At 41.2% G+C, this 26,105-nt stretch overlaps 1 protein-coding gene across 1 annotated transcript in view; it reads left to right on the top strand.

The window, feature by feature from the left end:
• PTPN14 (protein tyrosine phosphatase non-receptor type 14) overlaps positions 1-25,121 on the top strand; it is a 72,505-nt gene extending 47,384 nt beyond the window's left edge. The window contains exons 10-18 of the mRNA XM_075147078.1: positions 985-1,042; positions 4,409-4,487; positions 6,129-7,618; positions 10,322-10,465; positions 11,517-11,735; positions 15,751-15,879; positions 16,853-17,087; positions 19,195-19,358; positions 24,811-25,121. Coding sequence (XP_075003179.1) covers positions 985-1,042; positions 4,409-4,487; positions 6,129-7,618; positions 10,322-10,465; positions 11,517-11,735; positions 15,751-15,879; positions 16,853-17,087; positions 19,195-19,358; positions 24,811-24,939 — 2,647 coding nt within the window. The 3' untranslated portion in view covers positions 24,940-25,121. The remainder of the gene's footprint in view (positions 1-984; positions 1,043-4,408; positions 4,488-6,128; positions 7,619-10,321; positions 10,466-11,516; positions 11,736-15,750; positions 15,880-16,852; positions 17,088-19,194; positions 19,359-24,810) is intronic.
• Positions 25,122-26,105: the final 984 nt, after the last annotated feature.

Here is a 26,105-nt window from a genome sequence, read left to right as displayed (position 1 = left end):
TGCAGAAGCAACAGCTTTTGATCATGTTTATTTCTAAACACTGAGCCGTAACTATGTGGGTACCATGAACTGGGTGTATGTAGCGGCTTCATACAACTTACAAATATTTGGACTAATAAAGGTAGGGAATGTCATGAGGTCACTGAGTGAAATAACTGGAATTTAAATGTATTTTTGCCATTAGAACAGCTCTCCTTCTTACCACAGTCTCATGTGGTATCAGCTTCTGTGTTAGAGCCACAGATATTGATGACAGCATATGCCAATGTGTGTTTTCTAGCCAAATAATTTTCCTGCCCTCTGTTAAAATGATAGTTGTTTGTTTTCCTGTGTGCATTTCCTCTAATCGCACATAACATCATTCACCAGATCAGAAACTGTAAGAGGACAAATTCCACCTTTCCTCTCTTCACGTAAGCACTATATTTCTGCCTTCTTCAACTTGTTTCTTTCCCTTCCTCTTTTTTTTTTTTTTTTTTTTCCCCTCCGACACTCCTTGTTCCTTCCATTGCACCTGGCTACTCTAACATTGTATGTGGCTCTGCTAGTATTATCTAACCAACTGCTTTTTTTTCCCTCCTGATCTGTGCACATTGCTTTGGAGTGATTGCTATGAATTTCGTAAAATTGTCATTGTTTTAATGTTCACCTTAAGTCACCTGAGACTGTGCCTGCGTGCCATGTTCAGCTTTTATTGCTTAAGAGACTTCTTTGTTTGATTCATTTTTAAACCAGAGTTTTTTCTTTCTTGTGTTTCCAAGTAAGTCAAATAGGATAATGAACAGAAGGCATGTATATTTTGGAACTGGAATACTTTCTGTATTTAGAGAAGGACCTGAACTATTTTAATTTATTCATATTTTTTTAAATCTCATTAATGAGCAATACTTACAGATTCTTCATCTCTTGTTTTTCCCATTCATTCTTGAATCAGAATTGAAATATTGTAGTTTCTAGTACTTCTCTTTACTTTTTCTTCCACAGACAATCAAGTTCTCCTCCTCCTATCCGACGACGGCCCACTTGGAGTAGGTCATCCTTGGTATGTGCCACGGTGGGGTCTTTAAGAATGTCTATACTATTTCTAATGGGATGGGGCATTGTGTAAGATGGAATACTTTCTAAATTTCAAATAAGCACATTAACTCATTTGTTGTAGGCAATATGATTGGAATGAGTTTCAAGGGTGTGGCTGCCCAGGTTGATTAATTTAACTGGATAATATCACCGCTGAGTATTAAAAATTACAGTCTTCAAGGCATTATATTTTTATTTGCCCTGCAGAAACTGAGCATCTTTTCTACTGGATTGAGGTTATATTAAATATGTAAAGAAAATAATCCTCTAGAAAGAATTTGAAGTGTCTTGTGCTGTGTACATCAAAACCTAGTCATTACATAATTTTACAGCTTCTCCTTTCGCGTTTCTTCCATTCCTTATGTTTTTGTACAAAGTTTACTTACAATTTATCAACTTCTTGGGTTAAGAGCCTATTTTCTGTGTGAAGTTACTGCGATTCTGAGTAAAACTATTCTAATCAGTACAGGATTGTGATTCAGAGTTTTTCTTAAACTATATTTGTTTCCATTTAACTAACCTCCTTAAATACTGTAAATCTGACAAAACAGGTTAACTTTTTTCCTGAAATCTTTACCAAAAACGTCTGTGGGAATCTTTTTGCCCAGTTAGCTCTAAAGACACCTTTTTGGATCCAATTTTAACATCTAGTATGTTAGTATTTCTTAAAGTAATTCAGAACCCCTTAAATAAGAGTAGCAACAGGACTGCTGGTCCCTTAGACAGAGGGAAATACTATCTGTATGCAGGTTGCCAGTTGTCATTTGTGATATAGGTTATACCTGCTTTGTAGACCTTCCCAGAGTGATAACTCCATTAGCCTATTGCTGCGAGGCGGAAAGCTAACGTGGGCAGGAGTGTTTTCTTGACATATCCCCACGGTGTGGTTACAGCTTGTGAAAATGTTCCAAAATTTAAGCTTAAGCAGGTACTGATACTAAGATAGCTTTATCTTTGCAGATTTCATCACAGGCTGTTTTCCTGTGTGCGTATATATGGTCCATTAGATCTAAAAGTTGCGTTCTGTGTTTCCCAGCCATTGGCAGGAAAGCTGTTGTAGCTGGCTCCGGATTTCTTTGTCCGTTCATTCTCGGCGTGTTTCTAAGGTGTCATGATGCAATGCACAGGCTGTGTATTATGTTCTCTGAGGCATATTTACAGTATTTTTGGTATCTGCTAGTTTGGTCCCTGGAGATGACGATGAAAAACTGAAGGTGAAGAAGTGGAATGTGCTTTGCATTCTTATGCTATGGCCTCACATGTATCACAAGGGGAAAAAGAGAGCTGCCTTCTATATTAGATATGAAAAATGGAAATCTAATTTTTCAAAGGAAAAACAAATTCTGCTGCCTCTTTATGTTTTGAACATAAGCATGCAACAAGTTTTTTAAAAAACCCAAAGTCTCAGGAAGATCAAGAGGAGGAATGTGTGCTCATCAATTAAAAAGTGAACTGGGCTGCTAACCGTTCATGTTGAACTTTCAACTGCTTTTTTCATAATTGTTTTGTTAACTTGTTAGAACAGTTCTCTTTGGGGAGAAAAAAAAAAAGCCCTCCTGACTGTTGTCTGCACTGTACATACCTTTATACACCTACCTATTCATTTGTCTTGTATAGTAATAAATCAGTAGGCATAAATGGGTAGTGAAGTGGGATCTTTGAGGTGAGGCTCTGCCACTTCACTGAGGATCATGTTCATTACTTTCAGATTAAGACCCTTTATATGGTTTTGGCATCATGGTGAACCTGTATTTTATTACTTTAAAGCCATTTAATGCTGTTTCTTTTTCCTGTCAGGCCACCCAATGATGCTGGTTTTCCAGCAAAACCCCCTCAGTGTAGGAGATCTTAATATGACGATACGTTTAATTAGCCGATTTTTCAAAAAAAAAAATCCAAGTGATCCTTAAGTTGGATACTGACGTTCTGCAGACCTCAAGCTTCTCCTGTTTCGTCAGAAGAGGCAGATGGGCCCTCAAAACAAAACAAAAACAAAACAAAACACACAAAGAATAATTCCTAATTTCCTGCAGATACCTTCCATAACATCTATCACAAAGAAAACTGTCTGCTCTAGATCTATACATTCCCAGTACAAGTCAGTTCTTCCTTGCACTTCTCCTCTGCCCCCCATTTGTTAGGCTTTCCAACATCTTGGTTTGTTCCAGGCTAGGCTCCCCTACTCGGGTTGTCAGCAGCAGGCTCCTTTGCCCAGATTGTTCAGTGAGAGTAGGGTTTTATGCCCTTGGAAGTAATTGTTGTAGCAGAAGTATTTCCTGTCATCTTCCAGCTCTGGCTTAACACAACCATTTTCTATGCAAGAATTCATATGTGTGCTCAGTTTCTTTGATTCTCATTCCTTCTCCCCATTTACATAGAAAATGTAAATTTAACCCCTTCCCCACCCCCTCTTCAGTAGCTAACTTGTGTGGTGCTCATTTTGTGCATGTGCATGCAAAGGTAAATTATTTGGTGTTTCTTTCTTGCCTTGGGCATCCACAGTATTCCTTAATAGTTTGAACTACTCGAATCAGCCTAGATGAAAAGCCCTTATTCCACTGTTAAGGAAGACATATTCACGAGACAAAAGTATCTTCCTTCTCTTTCTGCTTATTTTGTATATCAAAGTATGTTTTCATAAACTTTGCTCAGTGACACCGGACAGGACATTACAGCGCAGGCGGTAGAATGTGATTGCAAAAATGCATCGGTTTACCAGTGGACAAAGCTGGTGAATACAACATGAGCTGTGATTTATTTTGCTGTAAATGATCCTGCTGATTTAATGCTGAAATGCCCCCTGTGGTACTTCTTGTGTTAAAAAGCTTGTTGCAGTGCAAATTGTTGGAGGAAGGCTCCAGTTCATTATCTAGGGAATCCGATATTCATGTAATTTGCAGTTACTTTAAGTCCACATGTGCTCCTTTTGCTTGTATAACAGTGCTCTAGGTCCTTGAATTTGTTCCATCTCCTGCTTTTGTCCTGATTAGGTGTTTGTTTTGTTTTGGTTTAATTCTTCAAGGGCAAGGGCTTTTAATAAACTTTTGAAAAGTTCTACGTGAGCTGAGAGTCTGGATGTTGTTTTCTGAAGTGGTTGAGCTTAAAGGAGTCTTAACTGGTCAGCTTTGGGCTCCGTAACGAAATTTAGCAAACAATTTACAAAATGTTATTCTCTGTTCTATAAAGAAATGCCAAGCCATGTGTCTTTGGCTGGGTAAGAAAGAACAGTATTCAGTGGAAAGGGCATAGAACCTTTTTTCCTGTTTCAGCTGCAAAAATTGTAGCAAACGAAGTTCCTAATGCTTTTTTTTCCCTTCTGCTTTTATTTCAGCCAAGACAACATCCATTTATACTGCCTCCTATGCATGTCCAGTGTGGAGAACACTACACTGAAACACATAATTCACAAGGTACTTAGAGCATATATTATTCCTTTAATGGACTTCAATTTTATGTGTACGCAAAGAAGCTCTTACCCCTTATGTCTAGATTTCTAATGCCATCATGGTCAAATGGGAGCTGCTGCTGGAGGAAAGCTAGCAGTTTTATAGTTAATGTTGCAGTAAGTCTTCTGTTTAAAGTCCAATTTCAGTTTTCAAATTTCTCTAAAATGTCTGTGCATGATTATATGGACCTTAAACTTGGTATTCCAGTTCAGTGAGCTGAAAAAATAATTTCTAAAGGAAGTATGATGGCTGTACTCAAAGGCAGTGCCAACTGGGGCCAGGGAGAGAAACTAAGTGAGGGAAAAGGAGACAGCAAATATCTTTTACTGTAGGAGAAATCATAGGCTCCTGGTCACGAAACTGTATATTTAGATAATCTTCTCTGCTCCTTTTTCACCAACATCTGCCTGCATTGTTACCTTACGGACTTAAAGAGAGTTAACTATTTTCACCCCTGCGTTTGACAAATAAATTCTCTAAGAGGTTGTACCAGGTTACTTTGATCAAGGCTGGGAATGGAGCCCACACCTTGAGTCTCACACCCTTAACCACACCACCTTTTGGAATACACGTAGCCAGGTCTGTTCTTTGCAGTTCATGAGAGGTACAGTTGAAGTGCTCTCACCAGCAGAGGAGTCCTTAGTCATACCTGATGGCATTTTAGAGTTGTGGTGGTCTGACTAATTTTAAGGTAGAATTTGATAAGTTTTGAAAGGAGCCGTTCAGTATAGTTCCTTGCATACGGTAGAAGATTTGGCTTAGTGGCTACTACTGTTTTACTGTGAAGCTGAAGCTGTGAAGGGGGATAGTCTCAATTTTAGAAAAAGTTCCCGTAGTTTTACCACAGACTTCTCTATATTGTTGAAGAACTAGCTGATTTCAGAGTTTTGGGAGCTGCTACTCTTTTCTTACGAGATTTTTCAACACTGACAGTCTTGCACTAAAGTTGTGATCCAGGACATCATCTTTACCATCTCGATTCCCTCCAAATATCTTTTGCTGAAGTATTTAATATTCTTTAGCACATCTGTAGAGTGGTTTGTTGTTGTTATTGTTGTTGTTGTTGTGTTCCCCCCCCGCCCCCCGAGTCTTGATCACCCTGCTGTGTTATACTTCAGATCCTCAAAACTGTTGGTTGGTCTGAAGTAGGATTTCCAATTCCGCAGTCCTCTGCTACTTCGAATCACAGAGAGCAGTGCATCAACAGAAAAGACAAGAATTTTTAGGATTACGATAGGCTAGCAGCACTGGATTTTTAAGGTGGCAGTAGCAGTGAATCCTTCCAGGATGCTGAGGGAGGAGGTGCCCCTTTATTCTTCCTTGCTACCCCAGGCAAAAACACTTCCTCTCTTTCCCCTTTCATGTCTCCCACAAGGATCTGAACTACCATACTTGGCTAACTGTTGGGAGTGTTTACGGGAGTAGTTTTGTTTTAGCTCTATTTTACTGACCCAAGGATTCTCCCAGTACCAAATGTTCCCTGCCGTTGTTGTACACTAAGCTGTCTCTGTAATCATTGGTGCAGACTGTATTTGAAGTTTTGTTAACATTGAATGAGCCCTTGTATGTTAAAATTGTCAGCGTCTTTATCTCTGCTCTACACAGATAGCATTTTCCATGGAAATGAAGAAACTTTCTACTGTAGGTCTCAGACCAGTTTGGACAGGTGTCCAATGGACTTCAGCTACTTGAATGGTAATGGACCCAATGGGAGCGTATGCAGTGCCCACAGCATGAACTCCCTCAATCGCTCACAGAACTTCATCCAGGCATCTCCAATGTCCTCAAATCTGAGCATCCCTGGAAGCGACATCATGAGAGCAGACTATATCCCCAGCCACAGACATAGTGCAATCATAGTACCATCTTACCGGCCAACTCCAGATTATGAAACTGTCATGAGGCAAATGAAGAGAGGGGTGATCCAGATGGATAGCCAAAGTCAGTCTTTGAGGAATCTCAATATTGGAAACACACATGCTTATAACCAGCCGGAAGACCTAGTTTACAGTCAGCCTGAGATTCGAGAGAGACATCCTTACACGATTACATATGGGCCCCAGGGTGGCGGCTATAACAAGCCTGTCGCCCCGTCTGACCAAATGAACCCTAATAACGCTGTGCAAAATAAGACAGCAGCCAGTGCCATATCCCACACGGTCAGCACGCCAGAACTGGCTAACATGCAGCTGCAGAGCAGCCAGAGTTACAACACCGCTCACATGTTAAAGAACTATCTCTTCAGACCCCCACCTCCATACCCACGCCCACGTCCTGCCACTAGCACGCCGGACCTGGCAAGCCACCGGCACAAGTATGTCAGTGGGAGCAGTCCTGACTTGGTCACTCGCAAAGTCCAGCTCTCAGTAAAGACCTTCCAAGAGGACAGCTCGCCGGTCGTCCGTCAGTCACTGCAGGAGGTCAGCGAGCCCCTCATGGCAGTGAAGCATCATGCAGCTGTGAACAAGCGCCATAGTTTGGAGGTCATCAGCAATATGGTACGTGGTATAGAAGCCATGGCATTAAAAACTTTAAATGCCCCTCTGCCACGCAGGAACACTTTGCGGGAGCAGGTGCAGCCAGAAGAGTCTGTTCAGATGGGGCATGAAGTTCAGCAGGTTCCTCATTATCATCACAAAAAGACATTCTCTGATGCCACCATGCTGATACACAGCAGTGAAAGTGAAGAGGAAGAAGAAACCCCAGAATCTGTGTCACGGATAACAGCCCTCCATGAGAACATGGAGTATAGTGCTCAGCTGCAAGCTGCCTTGGCTAGAATACCAAATAAACCTCCTCCAGAGTATCCTGGGCCTCGTAAAAGTGTCAGCAATGGAGCCCTGAGGCAGGACCATGTTAGCATTTCTGTGGCTGTAGCCAGGGCCAAGGCCATGAAGCCAGGGCCTTCCAAAGCCATTAGTGTCTCTCGGACTGATCAAATGGCAATAAACGGGTCTTCGCTCGGGCCCTCTATCTCAGAGCCTGACCTCACCAGTGTGAAGGAGAGGGTCAAGAAAGAACCTGTCAAGGAAAGGCCTGTGTCTGAAATGTTTTCTATTGAGGACAGCATTATAGAAAGAGAAATCATGATGAGGGTAAGTCCCTTCCTCTGTTGCAGTCGCTTCTTGGAAATGAGTGATCATACAGGTCAGTTTCCATACCAGAAAACTGTTGGATCAGTAAACTGTGGGGAGCACGTGGGCGGGCAGATGTTGATTTGCTTAAAGTTAGGAAATGTGATATTAAGTGCCACATACAATTTGGTTTCGTGGGTCTGTATGGCTACCAAAGGGGCTGATCCCATGCACTGCTATCGGGCTTGTCGGCGTCCTCCTCTGTGGTTTTCCGGCTGCTGGCCAGATCCGCGACTGATCCAGCTGATGGTGCCACCACCCTGGCAGCAGTGCCAGCCCGAGGTGGGTGGCAGAGCACGCAGCCGGGTGACGAGGAGGCTGACCGCAAAGCCCCCCTCAATGCCGGCTCCCCTTCTGCGTGCGCGGCTCTCTAGCCCCCGGGGATTTGAGGGCAGGATGAGACTGAAATGTGTTTGCTGAGATGGGCGGGAGACTGTGTGTCGGCGCTAGCATTTTATTCCTTCTTTGCAGGGATGTTGAGTTAAGTATCACATAATATATAACACAATGGAAACTCTTGAGTTTTTCAAATTATCTCTTTGATTGCCTTTCCTGCCACTTTATATAACACAGTTATCTGAATAAAACACTGGTAGCTGTAGAATATGGATTGGCGGTGTTGCCAATAACTAAATGAGTGACCGAATATCTAATTACAGAAGCGGAGGCTGGGTGGTTGAGGATCTGGATTCTTTATTTTTTTTTTAAATGTACTGAAGTATAAGAAATATGGTCCTTTTAAACTTGCAATGAATTTAGAATAAAAAGTATTTTAAGGCTTCAGTGCCGCTGCAAGCAATGGCAGAAACACGAGGGGTGCTTACCATTCAGTGACTTACATGTGTGCTTGACGTAATGCTCTGGGAAGTGCAACCGTAGTTACAGAAAGCAAAGTGTGTGCCGTGGTTCTTTTTTTCAGAAACAAATTAATGAAGCATCCAAATGGTCCAGAGCAGAAAAGAGTTTGTAACGTATTAGATCAGTAACTAGTTAGATTTAAATACTATTGTAGATTCAAAAAAACTTTCTAAACATATGTATAATGCTCCTTGTTCATTGGTGATCCTTACACTGATGTAATGGTTAGGAATGAAACTTGGGCCACTAACTTGTATCATGGAGAGTGAATTTACTCCTTGCAGAGTCTTAAACTTTAAACGTAAAATAGATACTTGACTATAAAACATAATCTTTCATGAATGAATACTGTAGACGTTAGTGTAACAACAAGCATAGATATGCGCTTTTGATCTTCTGAGGAAAGAAAACATATTGAGAAGCAGGATTTTAGGATGGAAATGAAGGTAAGAAGAGAGCTTAGAGATCTTGTTTGAGTACTCTTCCTCTGAATAATCATTCAGATCAGCCTTTGGTCAAAAGGTGCTGCTGTTGCTGCTGTTGTTTTGAAAGTAAAGGGGTGGTCTTAGGATTAAGCTTTTAAGGTGGTTTCAGCGTAGAAGATCAGCAGTCTTAACACATGCAGACCTTTCTTTTGTCATAGGAATCACAAGTTATATTAATGGTAATTTGGACCTTGATCTTTTTTAAACACAGACTTTTCTATTTTACCTTGCAAGTAGTAATAATAATAAAATCCCCCAAAAAAGAGAAAATACTTGCATTTTCCGGCTTTCTGGAAGTAAGAAAAGAAAGTAGAGTGGGCTTGGATTTTTGTTTTGCTTTTTTGTTTGTTTTTTACTTAGTGCTCTGGAGGAACCCAGTGGTGAGGAAAAAGCTCACAGCCTTTTGAAAAATCGAGCCATTTACATATGTCTGAGGGCATTCAGATTCAGTAGTGTGTTTCCAGGAGCTGAGCTTGGCCTGTGTGGTGACCACAGCTTCTATGTGCATGCTGAGAATCAGGCTTCCCTTGTGCTCATCTCTCCTTCCAAATCTGGCAGAAAGAACTGTTAAGGAAATGGAATAAAACATCCATAATTCAGCTCCTTCTAGAGATGGTCTGTCTTCTTGCTTGATGTTTCAGCTCCCAATGGCGTAAGGAGGGCAGCAGGATAAATTTAAAATTCATACTCGGGTTCTCCGTGTCGCAGCGTAATATGATGTATGAATACGATAAATGATATCCCTCCCTCGCTGCTGTTAGCTTCAGTTTCTGGGATTTGTGAGCTCAGTTTTTAGTGTGAAATATATCATGGGTACTATTTGAATTACCATAATAGCTGAGTGTATCAGAAGACTTCTCATTTTAAGTATTACCATCACAGAAGAGAAACAACTGTCCTGTGTTTTACTGTTGGTTGTAATAGATTGAAATTACTGCTTTTTAAAAGATGCCCCAGGTATCTTGGCTTCGGTAGCACTGCTTTAACGTAACAGGGTGATGCTTTGTGTGTCCTACATTCAGAATAATGTTTGCAGAAAAATGCTCGAGATTGTATTTGTGTGTCTTTTGATGGCATGTAAACTGTATTATACGCTGGGATTGCTTCTTTGAAATTAAAATTCTGTGCTCATGTAGGAGCAGGCCTTTGAGGAATAACAGGAAGAATAGAGGTTGTATTTGAATTTACGATGCTAATGGTGATCATCTGCATTCCTTGGCCAGAGAGTTGCAGATTTTGGAGATTAAAAAAACATTCCAGCATTTTACTGGCATTATAAATAATCACACAGAGATGAAAACGTGCCTTTTCTTGCCAAAAGAATCTAGAAAAGCAGAAGATGGCAGGCCTGGAGGCCCAGAAGAGGCCCTTGATGTTGGCAGCACTGAACGGACTCTCAGTTGCTAGGGTTCCAGTGCCGGAGGACAGCCAGGATGAAGTCGCCAAGGTGCCAATGGATGAGAGGGTAAGATGGAGGCTCATGAAATGTTACTCGTTTCCTTTGTTCCCAGCAGCATGAAGTTTCTAAAATATTAAAATTTGATTTTAAATGTGAAAAAATTTCTCTTAAAAGTTTTTAGAGTCATTGATGTAAAGGTCTGTGGTTAACACTGGTCTTTGGATGCTGGCAAAGTGTTAAATGTCTTGAACGTTTACTGAAGTCGGTGAAAATGGAGGCTCTTCACCGTTTCACACGACCATACAATGTCATCTGTACCATATAGATCAAGCTGTAAATCTAACATTTTGCACATTTTTCACTTGATCACGCAGTCTTTCTACAGCGATTATCCATAGATACCATCTTTCATGTTCTGATACAATTACGGAGTTCAGTTAACGTCTCTAACGGGATTAAATTAAAACAAAACAAAACAAAAAAGTTGTTTGCCTCCTGATGTTTGCGCATGTGGGTGTGTGCATGTACATGGAATTTCAGAAATTAAAAACATTTGCTGCCATTAAGATTTGAGAGACATATTTGCAAAGAATCTTTCTGGCTTTCTGGACAGAAATTTGCAGCCTTGTGTTGTCTGGTATGCAGACGACAGAACTTAACCTCTGCCTGTACATATGTGGGGTTTTATTCAACCACAGAAATTGCATGCGTGCAAGTTAGGGAGTATTTTGAAAATGTGGACCTCATCACACTTCTCACAGTGTGATCTTCTTCCTAAAAAGATAAATTTAAAATATTTTTACAAGTATCTGTTGTGGTGAAATTACATACAAATTCATACTGAACCAGGACTGTATTTAGCATGGTTTTGCTTTTTATGGTATCAGTCTTAAAAAATGTGGAGGTGGAATGTAAAAATGTAAAATTTACCTGTGGTTTCATTCAGTAGAAATAAGAGTGTGTCGTGTTTCCTCAGATAACTGCAAGTGAAAAAAGAAGTGAGGGAGAGAATGCTATGGCTATATATTGAAATTCAAAGAACTGATGGACGGGTCTAGTGGTAAACATTCTTCCAGGAGGAATTAATGGGTTGGTGTTCCTTTTTGTTAAATCTTAGTGCAAAATCTTGAAGAGGAAGTTGGAAGAGGGGATGGTGTTTACAGAATACGAGCAGATTCCAAAGAAAAAGGCAGATGGGATCTTCACCACTGCTGCCTTACCTGAAAACACTGAGCGCAACCGCATCAGGGAGGTCGTTCCTTATGAGGAGAACCGAGTAGAGCTGGTGCCGACCAAAGAAAATAATACGGGCTACATCAATGCTTCACACATAAAGGTAAAAGGTTTCTTGAACTTTGCTTTGTAAATGAAGGTACGTTAAAGCTTTGTTTGCATTTCTGGATGCACAGCAGCATTTTCCGTAACTCTGGAAATTCTGAAAAGATAGCTTAGTCAGAATGCATCATTGTACCTTTCTGTCAGCATGGGCATCTCTAAAGTCCCCTATGAACTAACATGCATGCATGGACTTACTTGCTAGAGACTGGGAAGTCATTTTAGAGAGGCATCCTTGCTTTTTTATGTCCACCTCTGCCAGCTGGTTTTGGAATGTCTTTATTGGTTAATGTAGAAAGAGATGCCATATTTCTTAAACCTCACGAAAACACGTTAGATCAGCCCCAATACCTCCAATGTAATTCGGTACCTGAAAGAAAGAGCATCTAAGTGCAGGGCAAGGAGATGTTACTCCTAGAGAGGAATATATTCAGAGTTTCCACCAGTGGAAGTTTTCAAGAGAGACAGACAGCTGCAGGCAAACTTAAACTTTGTCTACTTGGTCAGTATGTGTTCTATTTATCAACCCCAATAGCCTTGCGGGCCATTGGGCGACTATGACAACCCATGCTGAATGAGTCCCTGCAACTGGCTGGTGCAGCCTGAAAGAAATACTGCACAAGTATTTGAAATAGTTTTTCCATTTACTATCTATAGGATACGATTTTTAGAAATCAAGGATGTAGCTCCATGTATGCAGTTCCATGTCCAAAGAAAAAGTATGTAGTTCTGAGTAATGCATGTTCACATAGATACTGCAATTATATGTATAAATAACAGGTTTCTTCCTTTTATCCTGAGAGTTGAGTCATTTTAAAAAAAAAAATTTTTAAGTATGCATTGATAAAGAGAACACCTCACTAATGAGATCCCTGTGTCTTTGATTGGATACTGCATCAGACTTCTGTGTTTCAAAATAAGTTCTTATCAAGATACTCAGATTTCTTCATGTTAATTCAATGTAGAAATAATTTAAAATATGATCTGACTCTGTTACTTACAAACGTTCACAGTTTTAACAGTGAACTATCCTGCAGTGGTTGCAGATGCGTGTTTTTCTTTAAGCTTCCAGTACTTTGTTGGCTTTTACTCTACCCTGAGAGAAGTAACAGCACTCCTTTCCCTCAGATGACAGATTCTCTTGTTGTCAGAGAGGGTTGTCTGCCTTTTCTCATTGTCAAAATCCAGATTAAAAAGAAATAATTAAAAAATAATAAATAACACATCCTGTTAAATTAATATTTTCCTGGAATAAAAGCCCTTTAAAAGTTTAAAGAGACTTACTGGCCTCCTTGGTTGTGATTTACAGTGTTAAATCCTGTTGATTCAAAACAATTTCTGAATAAGGGTCCTGGCAGGTTATCACTTTTCTACATAGCCTGGTAGGTAGCAGATACTGAGTTTTTGCATAATCAGACGTTGCTATGATGATGGATTTCTGAGCCCAAAATTTTCCACCTACTTTGTTAGGAGGCCAAAAAAAAGAGATTCATAAATTATGCCCACAAAGCAATACTAGCCAGAAAAGAATTTTCCCCAGCCAGTTTTGAGTCCACATTTTACCTTGTGTATCAGTGTTGGGCACGCACGCATCTCACATTCATCGAGCACCCAGGAACATGCACAAATGTTTTAGCGCATGACAGTGGTCCTTGCCAGTATTTTCCTCTCGCACTCGTAGTGGCGCGTACGGAAGCCAAGCAGATGTGCTTTTGCTTGGAAGGTGAAATCACATCTGCGAAATTTACCTCAGTAGCACAGTGTGTGTGTGTTTGCAGCCCAATATTCAATTTTTAATATCCTACCGTCAGGGCATTAGAATGCAATAAACATTCCAGGCATCCCATTCCCTCCAGACTATTTATGGTCCTTTCATATCATGTGCCAGGAGGCTGAATATTTGGACCAGAAGTCAGTAGACAAAGAAAACTCCTATATCATCCTGATAAGATCCATGCCTGGAGGATTCCAGCTCAGTCTGCGAGCCCCACAGTTTTACAGTATTTCTTTGCTTATTTACTGTTGACCTTTGCTGTTAAGATACTAGGATCGTCGTCTATACCAGAGAGACAAATTGTAATTAAGTTTATGGATTAAGCAGAAAAAGTTCTTAAGACCACTTCATCTGACCATTTGGGTCAGGTCAGTATTAACTTAAAAAGCTCAGTAATATTATACCAGCACTCACGACTGCTGACGAGCGTGCAAGCACAAGACCAGTCCAAGTTGCAAGATGCTGGTTAGTGCTGTGCAGTTTATATTCATTCCCACCTAGTACAAAAACTTGAGGATTTTACCTGCATTGGTCTTGCAGATTTTAACCATCATTCACAGAGGAGAATGCTGCATAGTATGAAATAAGAAAATGAGCTGGTGTACAGGGTGGAAAACCATTTTCAGTGCAATGAAAAATTTGTTGTCATACAAATGCTATGCTAGTTACAGGTGTAAAAACTCAAGTAACTCAGCTTAATGAACAGCTGTTTGAATAACAAATAAATTTATCCTATTTCTGAAAATGTATTTAAAGACCTGTACCTCAAACGTTGTATATGCTTAAACCTGTCAGAGTTATTGATTGCTCCTTGTAGCGTTGTCCGCCAGCACCTTGATATTTATGGATGTGTCAGCATTTCTGTTGTAAATCTTCTTCTCTGGGATTTATAACTTTGTTGTGAGAATTGGCTCTGGGCTAACATGTGGAATTAAGAGGTCTTAGCCTGAGAAGGAAAAATATTTTAACTTTCCAAAATAATTAGTTCATCTGGGTTTGCTTTTTGCTGGTAAGCACATTTTTAAATGATATCTAGTAGCTCCAGAAGTGGTTTGGCTTTTTACCTAAAATGTTGAAAAAAATTTTTTTATTATAAACCTTTCCTGATGTTTAGCAAATAATCTGTCATAAAATAATTTTTTACACACAAGTGATTTTTTTTTTTTTTTTTAAACTGCCTAAGTATGAAGATCTGTCTCAGTCAGGTAAATGATGCAGTGTTTTATACTGGTTAATTCCAAGGTATTGCTGGGTCTATTCAGGGCACTACCTAATTTATAGTGTGTAATCTGTGTGTTGGTGCTTTAAAAATAATTTCATTATGTTTTGTCATGCAAACACACAAATATTTCTATAAGGTATGGTTAGTAATCCAGTTATGTATTGGGATATAGACTTACATGACTACAGCTTTAGATAATTTTAAATTTCACATGGCGTTTGAAAGCCATTTAATATGCTGGATTTACTTTCTAGTAGTTTGCAGCTTCTGACCTGAAAAACCCAAGATGAGTGAGGAAGAGTAGCTTGAAATGAAGCCTGTCTTGACCTCATCACTAGCTGGCCACAGGCCTATCTGAGCTCTGTGTTATGTACAGTGAGGGGCATAACTGCATCCTCTGGGGACAGCTTGGCCACATCTTCAACAGCGATCAGTGTAGTGAGAGTCTGTTCAAGAAATTGGTTTTTGCCTGAGTGGAAAATAATTGAGGGAGGTCCTAAACAGCGGAGGCCTTTAGCTTTCCACGTGCAAAATGCCATTTGCATTCAGGTTTTCTACACCACTTGTGTGTTATTTGCAGCAATGCAATGCCTTTTTAGTGCATATAGACACTTTCCTCTGGTGCTCAGTTTTTCTTTCATCATAGGTCTGTCACCAAGCCCAGGGAAGTCAGTCAGCTGCTTATTTGTACTCAAGCCATATCAGAAACAGGGCCTCAAAAAAAAAAATTTTTTTTCATCTGTATGATCCAGATACAATGGCAAGAAAAATAGATGACATTTTGCTCAAACCTTTATGTTTATGGGTATCAAGAAAGGACTTGGAAGCACCAAAGATTGTGTTTTGTCAGATTTGCTCTTATCAAAAGGATGATTCTTGTTCAAAATTTTGAACAAAAGTGGAAGAACAAAGAAGTAAAGGTTTCATTATGGTCTCTTTTGTTTAAAGGGCAGTTCTGGCAAAGATACTGCTGGGAATTTGGGCACTAACTGTATTTTTCTTTTCTTTTTTTCCCCCCAGGTTACTGTAGGTGGAGAGGAGTGGCACTACATTGCCACTCAAGGGCCTCTGCCACACACGTGCCATGACTTCTGGCAGATGGTGTGGGAACAGGGGGTGAATGTTATAGCCATGGTCACAGCTGAAGAGGTATGTAAATTCACAGAATTCAGTTCTTTCTGATGTGAGCAAATCTCCTGTTATCATCACTTCCCACTCTAGTAACCTGTTTTTTCTATCAACAACCCTTTTTCCTCTTACTCTGTTTGAACATATGCTTGTGCTGCTATAAGACTGTACCTATACTGATACTCAGTTTGAAAAGTACTAAAGCGAAACAAGCAGAAACCCCCCTTCCCCTTGCTTCACTTCCGTTTGGCCAAACCAAAGAAAGATGTTTCCATTGGAATGTGAGAGTGCTGAACTGCTCCTGGTTAAAATGACACAGACTTCCACCCCATCCAAGGCCAGTTCTGCATACCATCACTCTTATCAGCTGAAAAGAGACCAGAAGCTGTTGTTTCCGTAGAAGTGTCCATGTGAAAAAAAAAAAAAAAACCAAAAAAACCAAACCAAAACAAAAAAACCCCAAACAACCCACCTTTTTATTCTTATGCCAACTAAAACAGTTATTTCCATTGTAATCCAAGAACTATGTGATATGTTATAAAAACTGGCACATGTTGCTAACTAACACTGCATTCTGCTTTATGCCTGGTTGCTTTTAGCAAACACAGGGAGTGCCATAGCACATCAAGTCACTGTCCGGTTCCCAAGGCTGATCAACAACAGATATTTAGAGGTTGCTGAAGAGAATCTCCTTGCATTTAAAGGAGAAGCTTCCCCAGGAGGAGAGTATTTACCAAGGTGTTATAGGCAGTAGTTGGCTTTTGCCACAAGACAAGAGTTAGTTCTTCAAGCATTTTTACACTTAGAACTCTCAGCCATATAATATTTCTAATGGATATTTTCTTTACTTTGTGGGATGCTCCTTGCTCTTCCAGTAATTTGAAATAAAAATACTTGGCTTATCTGCAGAGTTTTATGCCCTCTGTTTGTAGAGAATTATAATTGCACGAACTAATGGCTATTTTTTTTGTTTGCTTGTTTTATGGTTATTAAGGAGGGAGGAAGAAGTAAGAGTCATCGTTATTGGCCTAAACTGGGCTCTAAGCACAGCTCAGCCACTTACGGGAAGTTCAAGGTGACAACTAAGTTCCGCACAGACTCTGGCTGCTATGCAACTACTGGTCTGAAGGTCAAGCATCTTCTCTCTGGACAAGAGAGGACAGTGTGGCATTTGCAGTATACTGACTGGCCAGACCATGGGTGTCCAGAAGAAGTCCAAGGCTTTTTATGTAAGATTTCTTTAACTTGCATGATAAAATACATCAAGGAAAAGGTTGCTTACACTGGATTCAGTTCACTGCACCTAGAGCTGGGATTGCTATTAAGTGGTTATTGCTGTGGCATACAAAGGCTTCAACTAGGTTGTACTTTGCTGCGATTTGGAGAAAAAAGTGGGATTCAAGAGGTACGAGCTAAGGTGATTGAGGATTTTGGTCCTGAAAGACCTGACATAACAGGAGGAAGAATCAGAGGCAGCAGCAGTGCTAAAGACTCGGGAAATTTTAAATAATAGGATACCTCTGCTGACTGATCTGTCAGTATAAGTTATTGCCACTTCCCAGCTACCTAATGAGTGTAGGATATACTAGGCTGCACACAAACGTGATTAGAGAGATCTGGGTGAGAGAGGTTCAGATGTTAGTGAAATATGGCACAACTCCTCCAGTTTCATAGGAGGCCCTTATTGCTGACAGCCAGCATTTAGTAGTCCAGAGGCATTGGACTTGTTGCCAAAGAGCAGAGGGCTCCATCACATATGCAGTAAGTCTGAACTCACTGCCACTCTTCCAACCACATGTACCCAGGCAATGCTAAGGGCCTTCCCAATTAAATATGGTCCTGGTTCATGCATTTCTGAAAATACAGCCATTACATTCATCTGTAACGAATTAATAGCACTTCCTACTTCTTACCAAGTAATAAACACTACCATATTAAGTAATAGCAATTCAACCATTATTTAACTAAAGCCACGTCTCTGGCACTACGGTAGAGCATGATGCAGAGATCTTCAAGTTACCACTGAAGGAGTCTGTACATGGTGTACTGATGCGCTGGACATGCCTGCCCTCTTAATTCCTGAAAGCTTTGCAGCTGCAGCAGCGTAGCTCTGTTGCAGCTAAGTCCTCTCTCATCAAGGCCCGTTAGTTCCACTTCAGTCTTGACACGGCTACAGTCCTTTAGTGATCCACTCTCCTTTGCGAGGTATAAGCTTGATGTAAATGACATGTTCTTCTTTTCCCAGTTCTGTCATCAGGGCAGAAAATAAAGATGTCATTTCAGCTTTGGCAAAGGAGTGCCATGGGATCTGTCTTGAAGGCAAAGCTATTGCCCAATTTTTTTTGTTTCATACTTTGTTTCTCCTACAAACCCATGTAGCTGTGATTGGGCATGGCAGTACTTGGAACCTGATTGTCCCCATTTCCTCCATCCCATTGTTTGCCGCCACGTACGGTCCCATTTCACTGTCTGCCTTAAAATGCAGCTTGTAGGCCTCCCGCCGCAGCCTGCCTGTGTTGAAAGGACTGCTCAGGCTGCAGTGCCATGACGCCAAGAGTCAGGGCAGGAGAGTTCGGCTCAGATCTCACTTCCCACTCTGACTGGTGGGAAGCCGAGTGTCTAAGAGTTGTGCATCTTTCTGGGTGAGGTCCATCATCTTTGTCATGCATCTAGACTATGTTGGAACGATGTTTAGAGGTCAGAGTCGGAGTTGTATTTTATGGTGTGTTTCTCTAACCAGGTGAGCTTCGGTATGTAAGGTTCTCTGTGCGGTTTGACAGTAGAATGCATAGAAATGGCTTCAGGGAAAACAAAGACAAGCGAGCTCCCAGAAGGGCTCGTAGCTGTTGAGAAACAAACCCTGAGCAGAGAAGTGGGTGAGATTCTGTCTCACTCTAGAAGGTAGAAGGGGGAGAGGGGGAAACAGGGCAGATGGATACTCGCTTCCCATCTATATTGGCTTTGACAGGCAGTGGTTTCAATGGGACTTAGCTGTTGTTTTAATCCCAGCCTGTTAATAGCAGGAATTGCTGTAAGTAATGTCTAGAATCATCTGCTTAGGGGACCTGGAGATTTGCAGAGGGGAAAACAGAATTTAATTTTTTAAAAGAACTATTTAATTTAAAGGAATAGACTCCCAAGTAATAATTGACACCCAGCTGGTACTTGCTGGATTCAGTGCTGTTCAGTGCACCCTGGCCAAAATAATTAGTGTGTTGTAAAAAATGTAAATTATTGCCATTTTGACAAAGAATGACTTTTCCATATTCTTTTTTCCCCAATTTTTACATTTAGACATATAGATGTTTGCAACCTTGTCTGCATTTTATCTTGCAGCTTACTTGGAGGAGATACAGTCAGTGCGTCGCCATACCAACAGTGTGTTGGACAGCAGCAACAACTGCAACCCTCCTATCGTGGTTCACTGCAGCGCAGGGGTAGGAAGGACCGGAGTGGTTATCCTAACGGAACTGATGATTGGGTGCTTGGAGCATAATGAAGTAAGTCAGCTTCTTTCTCAAGACAAACCCTGAGCTCATTTCTTGACTAACCAGCTACATTTCTGAGGTTAAAAATAAAAGGCATTGAAGTGCTTTCTTTCTATTACCTTTATGAGACGAGGGCCTTAAATGCAACAGGCAGAGATTTGCCATGGCAGTTTACTGTTGTAGTTTTCTGTTGAGTTATGATATGCATTTTTTATTAGTATTATTTTAACACATCCGAAATTAAGGCTTTTTTTCTCTCTTTTAAGAATTTAGTCTAATTCATAGCTGTATTTAATTAACAGTCTAGACACAGCGTGTTTACAAGGACTACCTGATAGAGGCTAGAGAATAATGTCAGCTTCCATGCTCTTTTAACTAAAGTTTTCTGCTCTCTAAATTCACTCTTTGGACTCCCTCCTGTCTCTTGTATCGTCTCTAATCTCATCTGGAACAAAACTTAACTGTGTCTTAAGAAAAAGGTGTGTGTATGTTGGGGAATAGGGCTTTAAGAACTGCAGCCAATATTACAAGACTAGTAATACAGTTTGGAGTTAAGAATAAGAGCACCAGCAGAGTAACCATGTGTAGCAACTTGCTTTTCATCTGTGCCCTGCGTCACTGGGGAACTCTCCAGGAAGCACATCACATCTTGAATGACAATGTGCCACACAGTTTCAACATGACAGCTATTGAAACTGGGGATTTCTGTTGCCAAAGAAACTGCACAAAGACCAAAACCTCTTGTAGAGATAAGAATGCAGCAAGAGTGACAAATAGACATATATCACCTGCCCCTCCCATTAATCATCCACTGGATGAGTTGCTTGAAATGCAGGACTGGATGTACGCACCTGAAATGCTCACCTACTTTCTGTAGGTTACGAGAGAGGAGTTATATATTGGAGCCTTTCTGCGCAAGGCACTATGCAAGGTGCAACCTTCTGGCTCGTTCAAAAACACGAGCCCTAAAGCAGGCAAGTACCCGTGCACTTTCCTCTTCATCGCTATTTTTAGAAAAGGTGATGCAAGAAGACATTTTTTGTTTTCTACTCTGTTATCCCCTTCCAGCAGCTCGTCATTCTGTAGTTACAAGATCACCTGGAGATCCTGGGCTCAGTTCAGCTGAGAGGAACCTCCTCCAGCTCTGTTTGGGCTTCACTAGAGGTGAAGCTGTCCTTGTAGACCTGTCACAATTTACGCTTTTTCTTTTTTTTTTTGAGCGGTGGGATAAGTGGGGAGCAAGGGGAAGAAGGAGCTGGCCCGGACAGAAGGGACCCACAGGTGTGTCCTTTGGGAATCCTGCAGCCTTCCTGAGCTGGCTGCTGTTCAATAGCCGCTCCTGTGTGGGGCAAGGGCTCCGACTCTTGAGCCTGCTTGACTTCTTTCCTAACGCACTGGCATCTGGAAGTGACTGCTTCTGTTGTTCACACAGCAGCCATGAAATTTCTGCACGCCAGAGGAAATCTGGATAGTCACAAGAGCCATACCTGAATCGCTTGTGAGCATCAGCGTAGCTGCGTCTGCTTTACAGTAACCTCCGTATGCTAATGGTGTGCCAGGAACAAACACTAACAGTTGTGCAACATGTTTTGGCCACCTCGGTTTGTCTGCGGTTTACAGAAGTTACCTATTTGGCAAAGAGTAGCTGAGTAGCAAGTGAAGATAAAGGCGGTACCTCAACATCTGAGCATGGGGGTGAGCCTTGACGTTCAGAAGAATTCTCATCAACTTCACTAGGAGCTGACGGTAGTGCTCAATAATAAGGGATTTCTCTGATGTCTCTTAATTAAAGCATTCTTTTGTCTTGATTAATGGTGGAAATCATCATTAATATTAAAGACTATTTTCCTTAAGGGCTTTGTTGCTCTAGATTGTGCTAAGTTAATATTTTTGGTTTGTTAAAACCTAACTAAAAAAAGATTAAAAATCTTAACATTTTATAATTAGTTAAGCAGTACGTTTTCATATGTGACAGATACTGCATTCTGCACAGAGAGGGTTCCTTTTCATGCAGCAGTTTTATTGGTTTATTTTGAAGTAGGATTAATCGGTGTTTTTCTGAAATAAAATTACTTATTACTTAAAATGGTTTAGTCTTATGAATTGGTTGATTTCCTTAGAAGTGTCCTAGTAAGTAGGTGTATTAGTGTTAACGTTCTAGCGGTGAAGGAAAAAAGAGGAGGGAGGTTGAAAATCCTGATACAGACCAGCTTGGAAAGTCTGCAGCAGTGCTGGCACTAAAACCAGAACTCTTGATTTTGAGGTTTAGGTAAAAAGCCATGTTTAATCAAATTCTATACAGCTTCAGTCTATGTGGCTTCTGGGCAATTGCTGCCTGAATCTAAAGCTGTGTATCTCATTGCAGAGATATAGTTTCAGTAACTTGCTATATAGTAAGTAATATGTCGCATCATTACATCCTTACTGCTGTAGACACGTGGAACAAGAAAGTAATTGAGATCCTGCTCTAGCAACTTATAGTTTGGACTTGGCACTGGGACATCAACTCATGATTGAAGCTGCAGTGCGTTTTCATAGGGGAGATCTTTTAGTTTGAGAGTCAGAAATGAGTAGCATTTTTGTTTGTTCTTTTTGCAAATGCCACCTTAACAAAGCATTATGTGTCTTTTTTTGACGTGTACGTTGTAATGACGGTGAGCTTGAAGGTTCTGCTTACCTGGAATAGAATGCTAAGTTGACTACAAATAGCGAGGTTGAATAGGCAGGATGGGCTTTTGTTTCGTATCTGAGTTAAGTCAAAGCCTAATCCATTTTGAGGAGGTGAACGGATCACTGTGTGCCCAGTAAAAATCAAGGAGCTGTCAAGCACCGAACTGCTGAGAGGGGAACGTGGTTGTGCAGGTCAAAGCTGGCCGGCATTTTTGTTGCAGTTGTTCAGGTGAGATCAGGTTCCGCGTGACTCTGCTTAGCAAGGACCGCGTGGCTTTCGTAAGCGTCCAAGTCCACGGGGAGGCTTTCTCCGAGTTAGCCGAGTTAACTGGAAAGAGCTTACGTTTTCTTTTGCACCCGTTTGAAAATAATATGTCATTACTCATCACAAAGCTTTATGCTTGTTGACTCTCCAGAGATGTCCTTTTATAACAGCTTGTTGGGGGATGTGGCAGAATATTTAGCCTTGTTTTCAGAAAGTGATAGCCTGTGAGTTAGGGCTTGTTTACGCAGAATGAGTTTTATATCTATGGACAGAAATGGATATGCAGCGTGATTTTGTTTTAAACTTTCCAGAAAACTTCCATGTGCATGTAAGCAAACTCCATGCTCAGTTGCACTTCCAAGGGTTAGCAGCAATCTTCATTTGTTTCTCTGTCCGTTTGTCCAGGCATTGTGCTTGTAACATTTCTCATCTCACCCAAAAGACTTGCTAAGTTCCTTTTTGTTTCTGGAATGGCAAACTGGCATTACAAAGTGCAGTTTGTGATGCCTGATAGAGTAACTGTTCTTCAGTTTTATATCTTGAACTGCTTAAGAGTGTCCTCAAAAGGAGCTTGTATCTTAGTGCTTGTATTTACTGCTGCCATAGAAGATTTGTATCCCTCATCTTAGGTCATATTACACACTCTCTGAATTTGAGCCTGCTGGGCTGAGCTTCATGGCTCAATGACTTCTGAATTGAGCCACGTACTTCCTTGTGTACCTGTTGTAACAGGTAAAACACAGTAACGTCATAGGTTGTTTGCTCCCTAAATGCTGGAGATACGGTAGTAACACCTAATGAAATTTGCAGTGATTTCTAACGCTTTACCTCATGGGCCTCTTTCACGCAACTCATTCATTTTTTGATTGGGACCATTATAGAGTGTCTGTGCCCCAGGCTGCTCGATGGGGTTAGGGATGTTCTTTCACAGTGGATCTCCTGATCCGTCCCCACTTACTGTGCTTTAGTTCCTGTTGCAGGGCATTTTCAGGGCCCACGAGTGAATTTTTTTTGGATGAAACTAAGCTGGAAGATGCCCTCTTGGAGAACACCTAAGGTGTGCCAGCTGCTAGTGGACATTCAGCAGATGGCAACAGACCAATGCTGGCCTGAAGTCTGCAAAACACATATTGTGGATACTGGGTCCTCGTTTCACTTCACAGATGTATTTCTTCTGGAGTGTTATTTACTAGCATAGACGTGGCTGTGGGAGGTCAGGTGTCAAGAGTTTCTGGATCTTTTGGTGACAGTGAGTTCCCTTCTTTTTTAGTGGAAGGGTTGGTATATTTGCCTGCGCTTTAATTTTGTCTAAGGAACCTTTGTAATGATCTTGTTGCCGCCTTGCCATTTGAAAAATCTCTCAGATCCTCCCTCTATGAATGAGATTGACCACGGATCAGAGTGCAGTATGCAGGTGGCCACAGGGCCTGTTGATGCACTCAGTGGTAGAGTCTGAACTGAGCTACATAATCTTGGCTGTTTAAGTTTTGTACTAGACCTTGCCAATAAATCTAGCCTTTAACCTGGGATAATACTGTCGTGGTTTAACCTGGCAGCAGCCAAATACCACGCAGCCGCTCACTCACTCCCCCCACCCCCAGCGGGACGGGGAGAGAATTGGAAGGGTAAGAGTGAGAAAAACTCGTGGGTTGAGATAAAGACAGTTTAATAGGGAAAGCAAAAGCTGCGCACGCAAGCAAAGCAAACCAAGGAATTCATTCACCACTTCCCATCGGCAGGCAGGTGCTCAGCCATCGCCAGGAAAGCAGGGCTCCATCACGCGTAACGGTTACTTGGGAAGACAAACGCCATCACTCTGAACGCCCCCCCTCCTTCTTCTTCACCCAGCCTTATATGCTGAGCATGACGTCATATGGTATTGAATAGCCTATTGGCCAGCTGGGCCAGCCGCCCTGGCCACACTCCCTCCCAGCCCCCTGCACATCTGGCAGGGCATGGGAAGATGAAAAGTCCTTGACTAGCGTAAACAATACCTAGCAACAACCAAAACATCAGTGTGTCATCAACATTATTCTCATACTACATCCAAAACACAGCACTATACCACTTAATAGGAAGAAAATCAACTCCATCCCAGCCAAAACCAGGACAATACGATATATTGGGTTTATTTTACTGAGTTGAAAATAGGTATGTTGAAGCAGAAAAAACTCCAAAGAGAAGAATCCCTTTATTACGTGTTCAGTTGATGATCCGCTGAGAGGTAATCAGTGGTACACAACTGGAAGACAAGTCTTCAGTCATCTGCCCATTTACATCAGTCCAGACATTCCCATAAGCTTTACTGGGGAAAGCATTGGATGCGCAGTAACCTGTATGTACTATTGTAATACTCCTTGAAACGTAAGTTGTGAAAAAAAAATCGTAGTATGTCACTACAGTTGGTTATAACTCATTACATTATGTAACTACAATACAGTTCCCTGTGTCAGATAACTGATAATTGAGACAATGATTGTTTGATTTAATGAACCTACATCCTTATGCTTTTTTTCCTTTGCTTTACAGAAAGTGGACGTTCCTGTAATGCTGAGACACCTGCGGGAGCAGAGAATGTTTATGATCCAGACCATAGCCCAGTACAAGTTTGTCTATCAAGTGCTCATCCAGTTCCTGCAAAACTCCAGACTTATTTAATCTTTTCAAACACCCCAGACCCAGCTTTGTGGATCTGACTGAACCTTACTGATGAACAAGGGGAACTGCCTTGACAACACTGTGTGCATACCTTGCACTTTCTAAAGTTGTCTTGAAAGTAAGGAATGATTGTTCTTTACTAGAGTCTCCCGTGGATTATTTTATACAAGATATAATTTATTTTTCTTGCAATAACTTGTGAATTACTTTAATAACTTGTAAAACTTATAGTGACCTTCAAATAGAACCACATTTGTCATGACTGGTCTGCATTGTAACATGTCCATAAGGAAAGCAATCCTTTGTAAAGGTAGTTTACTGGCTTTTATTTTGCTACACAACTTCTGAAATGAACAGTTACTTGGCAGTGGGCTTTTTCTCACGTAAGAACATTTTGGACCCATGGCTTCCATGGTAAAAACAAGACCTGCTAGATGTCAGCTACGGCTCTGTACGAGTGGAAGCTGAGGGGACACAGCCCGGGGGCAGGGAGACCTGAGCCTCTGCACATGCAGCAGAGCACGTTACAGAGCGCTCAAACACAGGCCATTGTGAGGGCAGAGAGTTTTGGGTGCTAAACTGTTCAAATTCCACGAGAATTACGGTTTTAGATTAGTCCTTGAAAAAAGCAATATTGGATCTTTCAAACGAGGCCTTTGCCCACTGTCTGCAAACCTTGAAGGGATTCGTAAGAGTTGAAGCCGTGCAGGGTGAAGTGCAGTGACCCAGAGCAGGCTGAAGTCAGTCCATGAGTCTTTCCGGTAACTGCAGCGGGCTGTGGGTTGAACAGCAGAGGAATTTCAACTAAATGCAGCTGAAAAAAACCCAAATCAAGCACCTTCTCATGGATTACACTGAAAGTTTATTGCCTTGAGGCTCACCTCCTGTAGAAGAGGAATCTCATTTAAGTTAGGCATCTCCAGTTGCCTTAGTTGCCTGTGTGAAATACTGTCTTCAGCACAGTAATCATTTTACTTCCTAATTATTTGAACTTTGTCAAAATGATCAGTATTTTTTCTCCGTATCTGAGTGCTCCAAATAGTGACCCCTGAGCGCTCTAGCTCAGAGTCTGCCTTGATTCTTCCCCCATCACTGTCTTGTGGTTTATGAACATGTGGAGCAGTCTTCCGTTCGGTATTGGCAAACCTCACTTTGTTAGGGTGGTT

This window comes from Calonectris borealis, chromosome 3 (assembly GCF_964195595.1).
Source record: "Calonectris borealis chromosome 3, bCalBor7.hap1.2, whole genome shotgun sequence".
Lineage (NCBI taxonomy): Eukaryota > Metazoa > Chordata > Aves > Procellariiformes > Procellariidae > Calonectris > Calonectris borealis.
Note: the sequence above shows the minus strand (reverse complement) of the source record. Positions and strands in the feature narration are given on the sequence as shown.